A 19,536-nucleotide genomic window follows, 5' to 3' on the forward strand; every position below is an offset into this window, starting at 1 on the left:
CATTAATATTCTATGAATCAAATTCGTACTTCAGAAGTGGCAGAACAGCGGTAATTGAGTCTAAGTTTGGCACGGAGTAAAAAGAAGTTCGATGCCAAGATTCTCTTCATTCTGTTGAAAGCTCCACTTCCTTGATACATACAGGACGCTACTTCTTTCTGTAATGAGCTTCCAATTGTTCCTTCTAGGCACTTAACCTACAGTTTTCTTTGTATTGATTTTAAGCTCAACGCGTTTCGCTTTCGTTATGATTTGGTCAAGGAGCTGTTGCAGGTGTTTCTTGCAGTTCTCGAGGATAGTTATGTCTTTGGCAAAGCATAAATCACATTGATTTTTTTTCTGCATTCAGGCTGATACCTTATGTGGTTGCGTTTCTCAATATACAGTTTATTACTATGTTGATAAGCAACGATGATAAGGCGAAGCCATGCTTTACTCTAAGAAGATCTTGAAGTATCATATTAGGCCTTAAGATGTATAAACAAAGAATATGATAGAATTCTGCTTCAAGCTTCAAAACCTCCTGAAATAATTCATTGCATCCCTGTGGAAGCATTCGATGGCAATGTTGGAAGTCAAAGGGAGACTTTTTGTTTTAGAAATGCATAAAGGATAGGCCAACGACTGTTGAAGACTGTGAGATTTCAGGATGATGATTAACAAGCACAGCACTGGAAAACGTCACAAAGGTGCGAGAAAGTATTACGGAGTATTATATCACATAATGTGTTGTTAATTACAACGTATTAATACAAAACTAGTCTGCAAATGTGATGTTCAATTTCTTCCCTTAAAACTGGTTCCTTCATTTCCATTAGAAGGATTGCAAAGTATTCACATATCTCATTCATTGCTTCAATCCCTTGTGTACAGACCGTCCGCATTGGCGTATTCCAAAGTAATGGAAGCCTTTTCCTCGACTTTTCTCAAGAGATGGAAATTTTTCAACGATTCAATTATCCTAGAAACCTGCTTTAGAAAGCTATTGAGGAGAAATATGAGCGTCATTAATAAGAATCACCCAATCCAAATCTTAAATAAATCAGATGAGTATCCTAAAATGACCGCCCTTTTTGCTTTATCCCATCCCTTGTAGTGTTTATGATGTCTTCTTGAAACTGATGGTGTCACGATTTCCTCCTAATTTAACTCGGGACAACCATTAAAAACAGTCCTCCTCAAAACAAATGCTTTGGTGTCATTCTTAAAGCTCCTTCACAAGCTTCGTTTATTCTTCCTCTACTTGAATATGTTTGTCCCATTTGGCATCTTGGCATCTCAAGTGAGGATTCAGAGAAAGTGAAACCATCCAAAATAGAATTTTATTCAAATCGTGCCGCAGCCATTTCAGCCTTTCTTTCATTAAAAGCTGGATGGGCCCAGAGATCTGTAAAACTGGAACGTAAAACTATCCTTTCAAAAATTTTCCTCTGCCTTTCTAAGCGCTCATGTTTCAGAACTTTGCTGGTCAACAGTCATTACTGTAGCTTCCAATATTCTAATATTGATTCGTAAACTTATCTTGAAAACTTTTTTCAACTGGGGAAAAAAGACTGTGGACCTTGGCTATCCTACTTTTTAGATCTTCACTGTATCCAACATCTCTACTATTATTACTACCCAAGTAAGTGAAGCTATCGCCTTGATTGATGTTCTCATTATCCTACTTTACATCTTCACAAACATTTATTCGTATTCTAAGCGACTTAGTCTTCTTAACATTAATTTATGAACGTATTTTTGTTCCCTTAACTCTCAAAACTTCCAAAAATTCCTTCAATTGATTAATATATGTTATCTAGGACCCTCAAATTATCTGCAAAGTCAAAATCTTCGAGATTCTTCCTGTTTGATCCCATGTTGACCCATTGCCTTTCATATGCTTCTTAGGAGAAAGTACATAAAAATCTATTTAAATGGCCAGAGGACACAACCTTTCTTAACTCCTGATTCAACGCCATACCAGCCACTTACTTCACTTTCTACCAATATTGCCGCAATGTTACTCTTGTACATTCCACTCATCGCTAAAATTGTACTCACCTGTATGCAACAATGAGACCTTCGCGAAAGCTCTTCAGTTGGCTTAATCGAATGTCTGTTCATAATCTATGAAACTGGAGACTCAAGGGATCTGATCGATCAGATGTTTCTCAAGTATCCTTCTTAAACACACACTGTTCTTCTCTTTGCTTCCTGCAGAAATTAAGCTGATGCCTCTATTTATGACACTCGGTATTATCGTCTGTCTCATAAAGGGGTTTAATTAAAGTTTGTCTAAAATCACTTGATTTTCCCCTCTGTTTCATATAACCTTTAGTAATTCGCCTGAAACTTTGTCGCCGTCGTATTGCGAATAATCATTTCCCTCGCCATCAGTATCTGAGGACATTTCATTTAAATCCTTTTAGTACTCTCTCTAATTCCTCGCAAAATGCTTCTTCCTTCACTTCGAAATCGTAAAAAAAAACGTATTTCTTTTCCTTGTCATTTGCTACAGCTTCAATCTTCTACTCCGTCAATTCGTCTTTACACATTCCATGTGACTAATTAGGATCTTTCAATGAGACAAGCCCAGACTGACTACTTTCTCTCAGCTTCTCAACAACCCTTCTTCCCATACTGACTTCTCATCTTACTATTACGCTGTCTGGCTGCATTATCCAGATTCTCGTCAATTTCATCTATGGCATACAATATCACAAATTTTGGATTTTTTTAGTATTGAATGGCAAAAATATTCAAATACTTCTTTGCTAAAGTGGAAAAAAGTGCAGAGTTGATTTATTTAGCCTTTTACGAGCTCAATTATTACTTTCAATATCTATATTTATAGTAACCTTTGTTCTTTGTGAAGATGGTTTATTCCGAGGTTAGGGTCAATCTAATAAGTATTATAAATAAGAGGCTGTCACTGTAAAATATCTCTAAAGGGACAAGCTATTAATGTTGATTGCATGTACATTAGTCCGTGATTTCGTTTCATTTATAGTTACTGCTATTTGTACATTTTCATCGGGCCTTTTTTTTACACTATTTTGGTCTTGAGATAGTTCATCTTGGTTGACTTTTTTCATTCACAATTTGGTGTTAAATTTTGCTTTTGATTTGGATTTTATCCTAACCTATTAATATTTACATTTATAGTAAGCATGTTCTATCCGAGGATGTTATGTGGCGAGAACAGAGCGGGAATATTCTTTTGACTAAGAGGATTTTCACCAAGACAAATTCATTACCCAAATGGGGTGAAAGATTTATTCCAGCCAAGCTGGTTCATATCCTAGAAGAATCTCTTGTTGATAGAGAGAAAAAAGTACTGACGACATTAACGAAAAATATTGGATTCAGTAAAGTGATGGTATGTAGAATTAAGCCCTAAGTAAAATACTATAGGGTAAACAATCGCTTTTCTACAAAAATTCTCTTTTATGTTTATATGATAAGTAATTGAGCTAGGTGAATGCGGAATTCAGGGTTTGCACCTGCCTATGTAATTCCCTATGCCGCTAACTCCCAGGCAATCATTAAGCATTTGCTCTAAAAGCTATTTTGTGATGTTACATAATGAGTACCTTATTTGTCTCACCGATGGGAATATATTTGGAATTTTTGGGAATTCGATTTTTTTGTGGAGGTAAGGGCGTAAAATAGTTTTTTTGTGTTTTCAAAAAAGAGTATGTGCTGTGTTTTTCTTTTTTTTGTAGTTTTCATCTGAAAAGGTCTGCTGCTGATTGTGATTGGATGTTTAATCTTATTTCTAAAAATTTCATTAAACTAGCTATACTTTCTAAGAAGCGTCAAGGACAGTTTGTTCGGAAAGCGATTGTTCTTTTTGTTGTTGTTTTTTCTCTCTTTTTTATGTTCTGAGTGGTGTACTGATTTTTCTGAACAGAAAATAATAAGTTAAAGCATATAGGTTATGCTTAAAAAGACTCTGAAGCAAAGCTTGACTGTGGAAAGTCTAGATTAATCAATAAACAAAAATTTTTAAAATAGAAAAGTAGACCAAAAAATACAACGAAGGACCAAAAAATAGAAAAACTAAATTGGTGGGGTAGAATATTACAATATGAGAATCTTGTTCCAATTTTCGCCATCTTAAGGCAGAAAATGTAATATGATAGTAAAATTATAAAGCCTAAAATTTAAAGCCCCTAATTTCTTATTCTAAACTTTGTAATGCATCACCTCCAAAAAGTCTTCAACGTGTATTTGATTTCTTGCTTCGTTTTGTTTAAAACCAATCTAGGCAGTGCATTCCGTATACAGTAGGGTAAATTATTGTTGTCTTTTTTTACTTTTGATTGTTGTGCAGAATAGGTGCTTTCTGAGGATACATATAAAAGCCCTTCAACTAAAATCAGATATTATTCTGTATAATTAATGTGACAGACCCACAGAAGATTAAAGGCAAATATTGCAACTTGGTTTCAGTTATAGCTTAATAAATAAGTCAAATTACTAATTTGAAATCTGTATGAAGTATTGAAATACTTCTGTGACGAAGAAACATATAAAACTATGAAAGCCAAGTAAGAAAAGTGGTAACTATTCTGTTGCGTAGCTATTTTTTTTTTTGTATTTAAGACTGGCAGTATGCGGTTAAGTTGAAGCTTCCTTCTAATTCAAGCAAAATTGCTGACAGCTTGATTCCTTCGTATATCTGTCTTGGTCCACGAATACAAAAATTCCTTGTCTTTATTATAAACTACATTTCAAATACAGATCTTCCCCTCGTTTCTTGTTCCAGACTGTACTCACAATTTTTCTGCTTCGAATCCCTGAACAGACATTTTAGTTGTTCTGCTTAGAATCCCTGAATAGACACTGGTGGTTCTGCTTCGAATCCCTGAATAGACATTTTGGTTGTTCTGCTTCGAATCCTTGAACAGACGTTTTGGTTGTTTTGCTTCGAATACCTGAATAGACATTTTGGTTGTTCTGCTTTGAATCCCCGAATAGAATCCCTGCTTCGAATCCCTGAATAGACATTTTGGTCGTTTTGCTTCGAATCCCTGAACAGATACAATTTTTTCATCAATTCTTGCGCATACCTAACAAGCGTAACTGCTGTGTATCGAATGAATATAAGTTTTCAGCGAGTATGGCTAGATACGATGGTGAAAAATACCACTATGGAACAATACTGGCAGTTTTCTTGATATTTTACTTACAGGCCACCGAAGCTCTTAGGACTAGGTGTCGCTTTATCAAGGTGCTGAAAAAGTTATCAAGGTGCTGCTGAAAGGCGAGAATTGTTATTTTCTTTGTCATTCCATCCCTTTGCTCGGGTCTCTGGCAAGTCTTATTTCATACTTAGTGCAATTACGTTTGATGAGGTTGAAAGCTGTATAAATTTCGCTGCTATTATTTGACTCGACGTGACTCAGTGATATTTAAAAATAAAAGCACTATATACATATACATATATATATATATATATATATATATATATATATATATATATATATATATATATATATATATATAAAAATATATATATATATATATATATATATATATATATATATATATATATATATATATATATATATATATATATATATATATATATATATATAAATATATATATATATAGTACCGGCACGCGGCAGGCTTTATATGTATATAGATTCTCACTGTCGCTTGTCTTTTAAACGCAGACAATTTGAGCCTTTTCTTTATGTCATGACGCCCAAATGGACCTTAAATTAGAAGCCGTGCCTTTGTATAATTACATTTTTTTATTGGACTTTTAACTTTTTCCTCGGCTTGTGTTTTGTCATTATGAAACACATATCGCTGAACCTTTGTTTCTTTCAATTGTTCAGGTGGTGGGACAAAAACTTCTTTTTCTCCCGACGATTTATGTAGTCCAGGTTTTTGATTTTACAATGTATGGAAGGCAATGACGACCACCTTTGTTTTTTTTAATTGTTCAGGTGGTGGGACAAAATCTTCTTCTTTTGTCTTAGCTTGTCTTTTGTCATTATGTCTTTATACCTTTGTTCCTTTGAATTGTTCAGGTGGTGGGACAAAGACTTCATCATTTGCCTTGGCTTATCTTTTGTCATTATGAAAGACATATCGCCGAACCTTTGTTTGTTTTAATTGTTCAGGTGGTGGGACAAAAACATTTTTTTTCTTCCAACGATTTATCCAGTACATATTTTTAGGTTTTCAAAGGTATGGTAGGCATTGATGACGTTTTCCATGTCAAAATCCAAAACCCAATCATCATCGCTATCATTATCAATTTTTTTGCTTCGTTACACCTCGGCTCATCTATCGTCATTATGAAATACATATAGCCGAACCTTTGTTTTTTGTTTTTTTTTACAAAGGTATGTTAGGCATTGATGACCTTATCTATGTCAAAATCCCAAACCCAATCATCGTCGCTATCATTTTCAATTTGGCACGTTTTGATTCTAGCTGTCCAGGATGATTTTCATCAACTCGCTGCTCTTCATTTTCATTTTTGACTCCCTCACTTGTTCATTGTCGTTGGTCTTCTAACTGCGTGTGTATTTGCTCTTCATTTTCATTAACATGCTCTAATTGTCGTTTTTGCATATATTCTAACTGCCAGTGTCTTCTCTTTATTTTCATTTTTGACACGTTAGTCAAGGTGTTGGTTTCAAAGAATCATCATTTATATTGTAACTGCAACTACAAATTTTCGTTTGTTGGGCCTTCCAACAGACACTATATATATATATATATATATATATATATATATATATATATATATATATATATATATATATATATATATATATATATATATATATATATATATACACGTATATATATATATATGTGTGTGTGTGTGTGTGTATATATATATATATATATATATATATATATATATATATATATATATATATATATATATATATATATATATATATATATATATATATATATATATATATATATATATATATATATATATACCGTATATATAGACAGGCTTCTTAATGGCGAAACGAAACTGTCTACAATCTGTATAATATTTTTCTAAAACATTGCTTATAGTTGACGAAGATGATGCTTTGACTCCTAATGTTCTAGTTGTTGAGTTAAGGATAGACGGTGATCTTGGCTAATCTCATTCCTGGCAAAACGATCCCAGTCAAAGGGATTATTAATGAATGACCTTTTTATCGCTGCTTTATACGCCTTTTTTTCTCGCTTTTAAATGTCCGAGAAACAGTAAACATTAAGAATGAAACAGATTAGCCCTATAACAGTATTACATTAACACTAATCGTCCAGATCAGTTTTCTATAGGGCGTAGATCCACAATTATTGTCAACTATAGTGGCCAGAATGAAAACCTAAAAGAAGTATTTACAGTGCTTATGTTGTTTTGTATCTGATTCGTGGATTAGCAAGATTAGAGCTCTTCAATCTGGTTAATTTAACTCAATATTTTATCTTTTATTAGTTGCAAAGTAACAAATAAGCTCAAAATTGGACTATATTAGCAATACACTTAATTGCTGGTAAGTTTCTAGACTTCCGGTAGCTTTTAGACGTGAATTCATATGAAGAAGGGAAGATTAAAAAAAACTAGATTGTTTGGAAAATACTGGCAAAGTTGATTTGCAGGCTTTGAGTATTCGTAAAACCGGAAAAAAAAATTCCACTTTTCACAATATTAGTAGAATCCAAGGAATGGCTTATAATGATGCAGCATAAGGACAGCAGTGTCTTCACAATAATATATGAAATACCGATACCCCTCTTCCAACAGTCCAATTTGTGCTACACGACTCTACTATCCATCTTTTCCTGGGTACAACACAGATGCTGTTCAAAGTCTGTATCAATACTTCTACTCCTGTTGAGCATCCCTATTGTCGTTCGGCCTTGAAAGCATCTAGAGAGGTTGACAGTTAGACCTGCTTGAAGCACTTGGACTAAGTTTTGAAATTTGTCAGATAAAAGTTCTATCAGTTTTGCCTTTGACTTGGAAATTGATAATTCCAATCATCTAGCTTTCAGTGTTTACCTATAGTTGCTTTGAATTTGTACGAGCATCCTTGCTGATTGTGGCAACTACTACAGTCCCCTGGCAGATCATATTGCATCCATTGTCACCGTACCGAAATATTCCATCATATCTATCTCCAAGGGTACATAGTTTTGAATGTCACCATTAAAAGATACAAGATTACAAGATATCTGTTTTCAATAGCTTTCAATCATTTCTGCTTCAGTTGACGGGGGGCTTCTGAGGTACGAAATCTCAACCCCCCCCCATGTATGAACCATCTCATTCCTAATGTTGGTGTTACAGGCCAGTCATTCAAACTTCTTTTTGTTTCCAAATACTCCAGAACAACTGACTTGGTTCCTGGCCAAAATACAACCTTCCCATTAATGACACTTGTCTCGAATATAGAAGGTGTATGTAGAAGAAATTCACGAGAAAGCCAATTCTTCAGATGGGGGAGTCCTGTGTCGCCGGGAATGTCAACACTTACCAATAATCATTCGAATCTTCGAAGTTCAACCTTGATGAGACTATTTACTGTACTAAAAAGTCTGGGTTTTCTTTTTCTGTTTTGCCTGCTCATTATTCATGACTTACATTTTGCTAAAAGCAGCTTCATTGAAAAGGATTGAGCATGGATTCCAGAAAAGAGTTTATTTTATCAACAGCTGTGTACTGCTGCAGGATAAAGGAATGCTGATTTTTGAGCGGTGTTAAACTCACTTTGAAGTGCAATGCATAGCGTGTCACTGATGTAGCTGAAACTAAGGCGCTAAACAGGAGAATTAAAATCCACTTCAGAAGTGCCAACTCATAAATTGTAATCTCTGTCATTCCACCTTCTTTTTATTTGACCCCAAATCAATAGTGGATTCCATCGCGGTATCAGGGGATTTACAATTGAATTATGCATTTTGCTTTTTCACATTGAACAGCCCATTGTAGAATGCCTGATATACCCTTGGGGGTAAGTCCTGTATCTCTGCCAGGTACTCAATCACGCAAGTCAGACTCCATTCAAGTAGCAGCAGCATGCTCCTCCATAGATTATATTCCTTTGATGAAGTTTTTCGGTTTTACTAAGTCACAAAGATGTGCCAGAACAGGCCTAACTAAAAATTAGATCCCTCCGTTTCTTTGCTAATAATTCAATAACAAAAAGGGTTGGTGCATTCTAGACTACTCACTTCTAAAATGATAGATTTCCTACGAAATCCATTGAAAAAATACACCTTATATAGGCAAATTGACAAGGTGGATCATTACTATTCCCTGATTGTTATAAATTATCTTATCTTTTGTCAATTTTTAAGTATTACAGTTGAATGGCAAAGGATAAAAAAAAATTGAAAAAAGAATTAAGGTTTATTCAATTCTCATTTGGTTTGAGCATTAATCGGTCAATTTTGGAGTATTGTCAAATTTTATTGATTTTAAGGAAACTTTTTTCAGTCAAGATTGATTTTCAGTGAATTTAGAAACGTGGATACTTTTCGACTATATAACTAGACCCCGGCGCCGCGCCGGCGGATCGACCAAACGCCGCCGACGAGAGGCCCGGTCGAACGCCGCCGTAGTGTCGTAACGCCGCAGACGTGCCGCCGCCGACAGAGGCGAATTTTTGGGTATCCCCGAATTTTCGGGTATTTCCACGAAAAAAAAATTGGTTCCCCAAATCCCCGAAAATCACGCAATCACGGTGCCACCCCTAGCGATTTATCACCAGCGACTTTCCCTGCCTAATATTACCTTGCATACCATAATTCTTCACAACTCTCTTGTTCTTTGATTTTCGTCTCTTTTGTTACTTGGCATAAAAACCAGAGAAATGCAATATGCAATTGCAAATATTGCAATATACACAGTTCTTCATATGTTGACAAAAAAAAGTATCTTCTTTATGAAATGAATTTAAATCATTTCGAATGCAGTTTCCCAATCGCTATTTGTTACATCATTCGTAGTCAAGAATTTTATTTTCAAGTTGAATAGAATTATAGAACGCATTCACTACTATACAGATTCAGCCTTCAGTTGGATTTTGAAATTGACAGCTGACAGATTGTTTCTACAACTGTATTATAAGTTTGCAGATTATTTTTTTTTCCTGTTTTTATATAATATTTTCTTAATGTTTAATAATTAATTGTTGAACGCCTGACAGAAAATACAATCTTCTTTCTGAAACATTTTTACCCCCCCCCCCCCCCAAAAAAACCTTCTTTTGAGACATAATTTAGCTATAGACTAAGCTATGTACAAGATTGGGGAATTTAAGATCGAAACGGAAGATACATCAAAAATACGATTCATAAAAAAATTGTAAATTATGGCCTATTGGGGGGTGATATGGGGTTATCATTTTCAAATGATAATACCTCATTTTTTTCATTGAAAGCAGGGATGCCAAAAAGATAATTATTTTTTTCATTTGAAGTGGAGACAGAAGAAAATGATATCAAAGACCCTGGGAAACCATTCAAATATTTTGATAGACCCAGGGCCCCCTATTAGGACTTGTTCATTGTCTTGGGCATTTTGCGAAGTCTCATAGGCTACTGGCCTAATTTGGCTTTTGTTTGTGCTCCCATTTAATTAGATTGTTTGGATCTTATTGAATGCCAAGGCAAATCTATAACCCAGTTTTCCAATAGTTTGAGGTATATCTGAATAATTTCAACATTTTTGTTGTTGTCTTTGTACTCCTTTACTCATACCCTCAATTTTTTTTTCAAGGAACACTAAGCTGTTTAACGTTATTTTGCGTGTTGGTTTGAACCATATAGTGACCTAGTTAATTATTAAGTAAATTATTTTTCTAATGAAGGCTGAGACGGTATCCTATCAAGGTGGTATCCAGAGGGGGGGGGGGTATTACATTTAAATTATAATAGCTTGAAATTTTTTTTTATTGAAAGCAGGGATCCCAAAAAGTTGATTTTTTTAATTTAAAGCAGAGACGGCATCCTATCAAGGTGGTATCCAGAGGGGGAGGGGGTAGTGAGCTATCATATTTAAATGATAATACCTCGATTTTTGTTTTGAAAGCAGTGGTGCCAATAAGTTAATTATTTTTTTTATTTAAAGCAGAGACGGTATCCTATCAAGATGGTATCCAGAGGGGGGAGGGGTATAGGGAGTTATTATATTTAAGTGATAGTACCTTGATTTTTTTCATTGAAAGCAGGGATTCCAAAAAGTTGAAAAGTTGAAAAAAATTAACAAGATTTTCGTGAGTTATACTTGATACTGAACTTGCATGGTTTTATTGTCCAAAGGGAAAGGTACATATGCGTCCAACCCGTTTTTTTTTATTATTGATGAAACGGGTTTACTTTTAAAACATTCATTCATAAGTACCAGACAGATTCACACTAAAACGAATTGGTGTGACGAAAGCGATATCGGCATACCCACCTAACGTTGTGCTCGAGTGACAATGGTGCCCTTGGTCCAGTGCCCAAGTTACATTAAAAGACCAGGTCATTATAAAAGCTTTCAATTTGGGAGGTTCAAGGAGGAGTCTTTGGCAGTCTTATGACCTCAGGGTACTAGATGTTGTAACGTTCTTACGTATCTACAGTGGTTTAAAAAATTCTATCACCCCACAAATGATTACCAAAAATATGAACAAATGTAACATTTGGAATATTATAACACTTTTTTCAAAGCTTTGAAGAAAAGTAAAAAAGGCTAACTACCCCTAACTACGCTTGGAAGCTATTTTAAAAAGAAACTCTTTGGAGATTTCCATGGAAATGACCGTAGCAGAAGCTTTGAGCCTGCATGGGTGGGGATCAAAGAGGAGTCTCTTGAGTATTTTGCCCACAGTTGACTCATTGTTGCGAATTTCTTAAATTTGGTAATTTTTGTGAGCATTTGGAAATTAAAGCCTAAACTCAATAACTGATACTAAGTGTCCTAACATTTTGCTTGAATTAAAAGTGACGAATTAGGATGAAAATCTCAACATCTTTCTGGAGCTACTTCAGTCTGCATATTATTTCATTTAATTACATTTAAAACGGAGGAGCTTATCATTACCGAGGAAAATAGCTGGCACTTCATTTTTCTTCATACCGAATAAACCATTAAGTGTTTTTTGTTTCATTGTAATTGAAGTGTTTTCATGTGAAGTGTTCATCATCTGTTTTTCAATTTGATAATTTTACTCCTTTTAGATGCAGTTTATAATTTGACTGATATTAGGTATTTATCAGTTTATAATTTGGAATGAATCCCCAAAAGGAAAAACGAATAAAATACAAAAGAGCAGCCAAAAGCGATAAAAAACCAGCAGTTCAGCCTTAACCCACATGACATATATTCTATAAAGAAGCCAAAAAAAAAAAAAAAACTTTAAAATGTATTTTTTTTAAATTGTTATTAAAAACCAGTTTTTAGCACAAGAAGGCTTTTTAGGAATCCAAAAGAGCAAAAAAAAAAAAACAATCAATATCAAAGTCGCCCGTTTCAAGTCTTTTAAAGGTGACAAAACAGATATAGGCAAAGGGCATTATAAAAAAATTAAGCTTCTAAGTTCAAAATTATATTCTAAGTTTTTACCCAGATAACTGACGAATTTTGTGATACGGTATTTGAAGTTTTGTATGCAGTAATGCTCGATGAAAAAAACTATTAATTTTGATAATTATTTATGTTAAGAATACATAGCTAATAGATACTTCAACTACTTGTATTATGCAATGGTTCTGAAACGCCACAGCCATTTCGTTTCTACTAGATTTCTACTTCTCTTGATGAATAACGAAGAAGAGCAGTTTCCAGCCAGCGATTTGTGAATTTTTAAACTCATGAATTGGCTCGAATGTGTTGTAGATATAAGCTGTGATGAGAGAAAGACTGATGAAAACATTAATGTTTGCGGTCAACATTGATCGCACCGGTGGCGCGCCGCCGACATCTTACCTGCGGCGCAGCGTGCTGTTTTTGACCCCGCCGCCGCCGGTCTTCCCTCATCGGCGCGGTTGATTTATATAACGTTGATTTTTGTGCTCAGCATGATTCATCGGATTGTATTTTCAACCTTCTCGTGTATAGAGAAGGTTGACTATACATCTTCTCAAGTCTATACAAAACACTTAAGCCGTCTTAGAACCGGACATAAAGAAGTCCCCGTAGACCTCCAATTTAATGAATGGGGGCTTTGTACAATCCTAGTCCCGTCCTGGTCACTACATGGTTGTAAAAACCCTGTTCTAAACTCTGTATGAAAATTCTTTATTCTGTTCAAAATCAACTTGTTACGAACTTATTCTTAATTATGGACTTACTACTTATATTGTGGTAAACTGCAAGGACCAACAAGCTTTTAGGAAATAGGGCATCCTTAGTTTTTGACAATAATAATAATATTGACAATACGACAATAATTTTTGACAAGAATAGTAATAACAGTTTATTTAGAACCCTCTATAAAACAAAAAAAAACTGTAGAGTAACATAGAAAACAAAGATATGTCAGAAAGAAAAATAAACTCACAAATTATGAACAATTTTGAACCAACTTTTCTGATGTTTAAACGGGGAACTTTTATCAACGACTGAATATAGTATACCATGTTCAATAATAATAGTCATTTGTTTGTGACACTGTATGCCCAAAGAAAACACTATAGAGGGGTTCAGGAAAGAAAGAAAAACAGAATAAGAAACACGCCAAAAAAAAAGAAGAAACTCACACCCTATATAGAATTACGAACTTGCTTTTATAAAAGAGAATTACGAGCAGCGCTGAATACCAACCTTTCAGAATCTAGTAAAGTCCTCTTTTAAAGTCAGAGAGTTTGGTCGACCCTGAAATTTTACACACTCGCAGTAATTTCCACTAAAAATAGAGCACCAAAAAAAGGACAAAAAACCTCTTTGTTACCTAAAATAATATAATTTCTTTTAGAAGCGGATTTGACCAAAAAAGAGAAGAGATTCAAATAAACCAAGCTCGATGGAACGCTGTTTTCTTTTTTAGCCATTAAAATTTTCACCCCAGTGGTTTTTTAGTTGAGATTTTGTATTCTTTTTTCCTGTTAGTTTGTTGAAATGAATTGTAATTTCTAATCTAGCTCATTAACTGTATCAGGTACGACACAAACGACATTGTCTTTTGATTTCGTATTATAAACCTAAAAAAACTTTTTCCAATAAAGCGAAATTCTTGTCAGAAGACAATTTATTTTTCGCTTTACTTAATGCAGGTTATTTGCATTGTATAGTTTGTTTGCAGGGAAATTTTTCATTTGTTTCTTTAGCCCTTGTTGCTACCGAAATTTGTATAACTCTAATTTTTTTTCTTACTTATTTTTGTTTTGTACTGTGTTGTTAAACTAGAGTCTTTTTCCCCTCACATTTTGTTACTCTGTTAAAATTGATTTTTGGACTCGAAATAGCTTTATTTGGGTTACGTTTGTATTTGGTTTTACTGTTCGATTTATATAATATTTTACCTTTTTTTGTCGCGTCAATGTAACAAAATTCGGCACTTGTCGATCGACTCGTGTAATTTTGTTTCTTTTCTAGTCTGTTGTGGAAAAGGTGACATACCGACCTTGCGCAGAAGACCCTGGCTGTACTAATGTTTCGAGAGAAGCGTGGATTGAATCGGAAATGTTTGGGTTCAGGAAGGCGATTGAGGCATTTGGATATGAAAGATTTAAGCTAAACTCTAAAAAAGCCAGTGCTGGTTTTAAAATTGTACTCGCTGCTGCGTTCCCACAACTTGCTAGCCAACAGTTAGTATCTATCTAATATTTTAAAGTTTGTACTAAGATTTTCAGTATATTAAGCAGAACCTAAGGACCGTAATAAACTAAACTTCAAGAGCGGAAACCCAAATTTGTTCACTAGTGCAAGATCTTTACTACCTTTTCGGGTATGAACTTTTTGAGGTTTTGCGGATTCAGGGTGCAAGAATAGGTTTAAAAATTAATGTTAAGAAGACCAAGTCGCTAAGGCTAGGAATTAGTGAGGATGAAAAGGTAAAATTTGGTAACGAAAATATCAATAAAGTGTACAGCTTCACTTAACTGGGTAGTACTATTAGTAAAGATGGTTGGTGCAGTGAGCATGTTAAAGGTAGAATAGCCAAGGCCCGCAGTTGAAATTTTTTTGGAAAAATAGGAAGATGCGTCGGTGAACCAAGATCAGAATATTGGAAGCTACAGTGATGACAGAGGTCAAGAATGGTTCTGAAGCATGGGCGCTCCGAAAAGCGGATGAAGATTTGCTAAATGTTTTCGATAGCAACTGCCTATGGATTATTTTCGGTACCCGACTGACTGACCGTATCTCTAACAGTAGGTTTTATGAAAAGTGTGGTTCAATCCCGCTTTCTAGGGTTATACTGAGAGAAAGGTTGAGACGGCTAGGGCACGTTCTGCGGATGAAGGATGACAGATTGCCAAAGATTGTGTATTTTGGCCAACCGTCTAGGGCTCAACGAAAAGTGAGTCGTCCTTGGTTGGGGTGGGAGGATGTAATGAAAGATTTAATAGAAATAGGAACTTAATGGGAAGGTCTAAAGAGGGAGGCTTTGAATAGATTGGGACGGAGGAGTGTGCTTAGCTCTGATGCCTCGGGCGGCTTGGTGCTGCGGTGTGTTGACTGTAGTAGTAGTAGTATCTAGCATATGAAGTAGAATTGTAACGACTTTTTAATTCAGCTCTGCAGTGGTATTCGGAAGATTCAAGCTAAAGTCTAACAAAGTCAATATTGTATTTCGACAACTTGCTAGCAGAGAGTGATAATAAGTTTGCTGTTTTTTACTCTAAAATTTCTTTCTATAAAGAGTCATTTTAAGACTATAGGAAACTAAATCATAAAACTACCAAACCACGTTCCTCTAGCTAGAGAATAATACTAATGCCTTCTGGTGTTTTCAAGTTTGGTTGTCATGATTTTTAATCCAGCTCTGCATCGGTATTCGGAAGCTCAAGGCTAAACTAGAAAAGTAAGTGCTGTATTTTTACAACTTGCCATTTACCAGTGAATGTCAATTTAATATTTTGTCCTAGGAGATATTTTTAAACCAAGAATAATCCAACTTTAGGAATTTTGAGTGTAAGAATGGAAACCCAAATTGTCCTCCAAAAAAGAAAGTTCTATATGTCATTGCTTTGGGCTGTAAATCTGCATTTTTAATTCAACTCTGCAGTGGTACTCTGGTTTTGGTTTTATAAGCTCCACTATCCCCATTTATCAATTCAGTTTTATGTCTACTGGCCGCTTTTAATATTACATAAGAGCTATGTAATTTGCAATATGATTTTAAAAATTGCAATACTGTATAGTTTACAGAGCCACATGAAAGCTCTAAACATGCTTTTATTCTCAATTTTGTATGTTCTTTGGGACCCTGCAAAATTCTTATTTGGTCTTAGCGCAGTTGGCTGAAGTTGCTTTACAGCTACTGCCGTTCTCATAAAAAGATTAAGTGGAATCAGATGGCATACCTGCATACAGGTGGATTGGGAGATTCATCTCAAATTAAGACGTGGCGCCAAGGGTCCGCGACAAAAAATTGGAAAATATACCTAGAATTTCTTCAAATGCATAAAAAAAAATTTTTTGTCCCAATTTAGACAGGGTTTCGGATGCTACTGGCTGGCAGATCGTTCTTAAAAGGCAGTATTTCTTCAGTAAATTTGCGTTAAAATTATACAGTAGTTATATCTTATTTGTCTTCTGTGTTCTCCAGATATGAGCTGGATGATAAGTAGAATTTTTATTAATTTCTTACAAATTCGCGATAGGTGAGTGACAGCAATACTACATTTATTATAGGTAAAAATCTGTTGACAAAAAATTTTCCTAACAATTATTTAGGCTTGTTACCTTGGACAAATAACTATTCGTCTGAAAAACTTAAGAACCTTAATATCACTCCTGTGAAATCACGAAAATATATATCACATTTTCAATATTTTATAAAAATCGTTATTGCAACTTATAAATTGAGCCATTGAACCATGAAGAATGAAAAGTTCCTTATTTTTTCTGTCGAAAGAAAGCTACTACATGAGAAAATCAATTTTTCAGGGTTTTTTTTAGAGTCCAGCAGGGTAAAATACTTGGTTTAAAAACACTAGAAGGTACGATATTGACTGTAGTCATATATGACTCTTGTTTGGATGCTTTGGAAGGATGCGGAATATAAGGTGGATAATTTCCAGAGATGTCCTTACGACACACCACTTGGCCCCCCCCCCCATTTTGTAGAGTTTCTGGACGTGGGTTTATTCACTTTCTTAGAACACAAATAACCTATAATCAGCCTTAAGATTTAGGATAATGTTGTTTGATCTCACTTTCTTGGGCCAAAATAATGATTTTGCCTGTTTTTTCTTTGTTTTAAGTTTATTTCTTTTAAAAGTTTAAAAAAATAAAAAAATTGAATAACACTCTCAATCAAACACTTTGGGAGGTCTGGCAGATAGCGACACTGCCCTTGCAGTTTATGATTGTTTTGAGTTTGGCTCCATTGTCGGATCTTCAGGTCTTCCAGCGGGTCTTTATTCACTTATATCGTTTACGTTGCGTATGTATTTTACGAGATATGCGGAAGAACAACCGTGATTAAAAAAACAAATCCTACAGATTTCATTTTTTTAACAATTCTTTACCCCCTCGCAAAAAATTGTTCTAGAAGCTGCTCGTCTGTGAAACTGCAGAATATTGGGTAAACTTTCTCTGTTTGCCTTTGTTTTTACCACTTGTTCATTTTCTTTGAAAAATGGGTTTTATGAATTTGTCAAACCCCAAAACATTATTATGTTTTTGCCAAATATAGTCTAAATAGGCTGGATCGAGGGTACCTTAACAAAAAGGATAAATTTCAGGAAAAAATTGTGGTTACATCGACAGTTAACGAGAATTTATTTATTGATTTTTCTTTTTTTTACGCTGATCTGTTTTAAAACTTCTGGATACATAGACACCTCAAGAAAAAAAATCAGAACCAAGGGAAACTCAGTCAAGGTGTTTTTTTTTCTTTTATAGCCAAACAGAATTCTTGAATTGATGGTCATAATGTGTATTTTCTAATTGCACTGAACTACTGCTTATCAAAAAATTTTAAAGTAAAATTTTAAATAATTTCAATTTTTAAGTAGAAGAACTGAGAAAACTTCCCAAAGTTCATAATATTAACCAATCATAAAATTATGCCAATTTAAAAAGAACAGAAATTTATTTTTTAAATGTTTTCTAAACGAGGAAATTTTAATGGAAAAATAAAGAGCCATATTAAAGCTTAAGACGAGCACAAAAAAGTCGTATAATAAATCAAACTTAAGACAAACATGAATTACTATCATTGTATGAGTAAGACCCAGAACGGGTACACTTCAAAATGAATAGTTAATTCAAACGCAAAATTAGATTAAACAAGGCTAGGACTGCGGTTCCCTGAACCAAAAACTATCCAGAACGACATTTGTGCTTTTTCGAAAACGAAATGGATTTTAGACATTTTTGTTTTTTATAGATTAATACATTGAAGGATCAAAAATCTCCGAAACTTGGAATCCAAGATTAAATATCCTAGCGTGGCTTAATGCACAAATCATATATATAAAGTAATCATTCCACTTTCATTGGTTCTTTCAAGTAATCTTGATTACTATGGTGATCTTCTTTCCTTTTTTGTCGGAATATTGACATATAAAAGCTACTATGCTAAAAAAATGCACTTTGTTTTCAGTAAAAGGCAAATGATACTCAAGTCCTTTAGAGGTACAGAGGGGAAGCAGCCCCACTCTTGTTTGTAAACATTGGTTAACCTTGTGATATAACTCTTGTTTTGCTGTTATGAAGATAAGAAACACATCGTTTAAAATACGAATCGTTGTCAGTAAAATGCAAATGAGGTTTTGACCATTAGATGGTGTTGGGGGCAATAGCCTAACTACTGTTTGTGGTAATTTCTGTTTGTTCTCGTTTGAATTATTATCAATTTTCGTTTCTTTTATAAGTCCTAATTCATCTATAGGAATATATATCATCTTTATATTTGATGTGATTATATATTCTAATTTCTGCCTTTTTTCAAATTTGAAATATTAAATGACTCTAATTCTGATGGTCTTGAATGTTAATATGATTCTTTAATTTTCTTTGACAAACTTCTTTTTTTATATTTTTTGTTCAATTAATGACTTTACATGCTTCGTGCTGCGGACCAGAGATGGACAGGGAAACCTTCGATTGATCACCTATCGCAAAATATCTATCCATGCTGCAAACATAAATAGATGAAAATACAGTATTCTGGGATCTTTTTGAAATGCTTTATGAAAAGGTGCAAAGGGCCTGTTTGAAGAATTTCACAGAAAATTTTTACAAAAATTAACTGAGATGCTGTTATTTTTCAAGGTGGAACTAATGTTAAATTTCAGGTTTGCCAAGTTAGTGGAGCAAGACAATCGTAAAACTAGCAAAAATCTGTTATTCAGTTGCGTAAAAAAAAGGCTGTCATGTGCAGATATGTAGTGTTTGGTATTATTGGGCGTTAA

At 34.3% G+C, this 19,536-nt stretch overlaps 1 protein-coding gene across 2 annotated transcripts in view; it reads left to right on the top strand.

Annotated features, from left to right (window-relative positions):
• Nucleotides 1–19,536, top strand: part of prel (preli-like) — a 68,462-nt gene that overhangs the window by 28,286 nt on the left and 20,640 nt on the right. For both annotated transcript variants that reach the window (XM_089087398.1, XM_089087391.1), the window contains exons 3-4: nt 3,148–3,361; nt 14,546–14,757. In XM_089087398.1, coding sequence (XP_088943524.1) covers nt 3,148–3,361; nt 14,546–14,757 — 426 coding nt within the window. The remainder of the gene's footprint in view (nt 1–3,147; nt 3,362–14,545; nt 14,758–19,536) is intronic.

The sequence above is a fragment of the Artemia sp. Qi Xiang Cuo genome, chromosome 1 (genome assembly GCF_049724085.1).
Source record: "Artemia sp. Qi Xiang Cuo chromosome 1, ASM4972408v1, whole genome shotgun sequence".
NCBI classification, from domain to species: Eukaryota; Metazoa; Arthropoda; class Branchiopoda; order Anostraca; family Artemiidae; genus Artemia; species Artemia sp. Qi Xiang Cuo.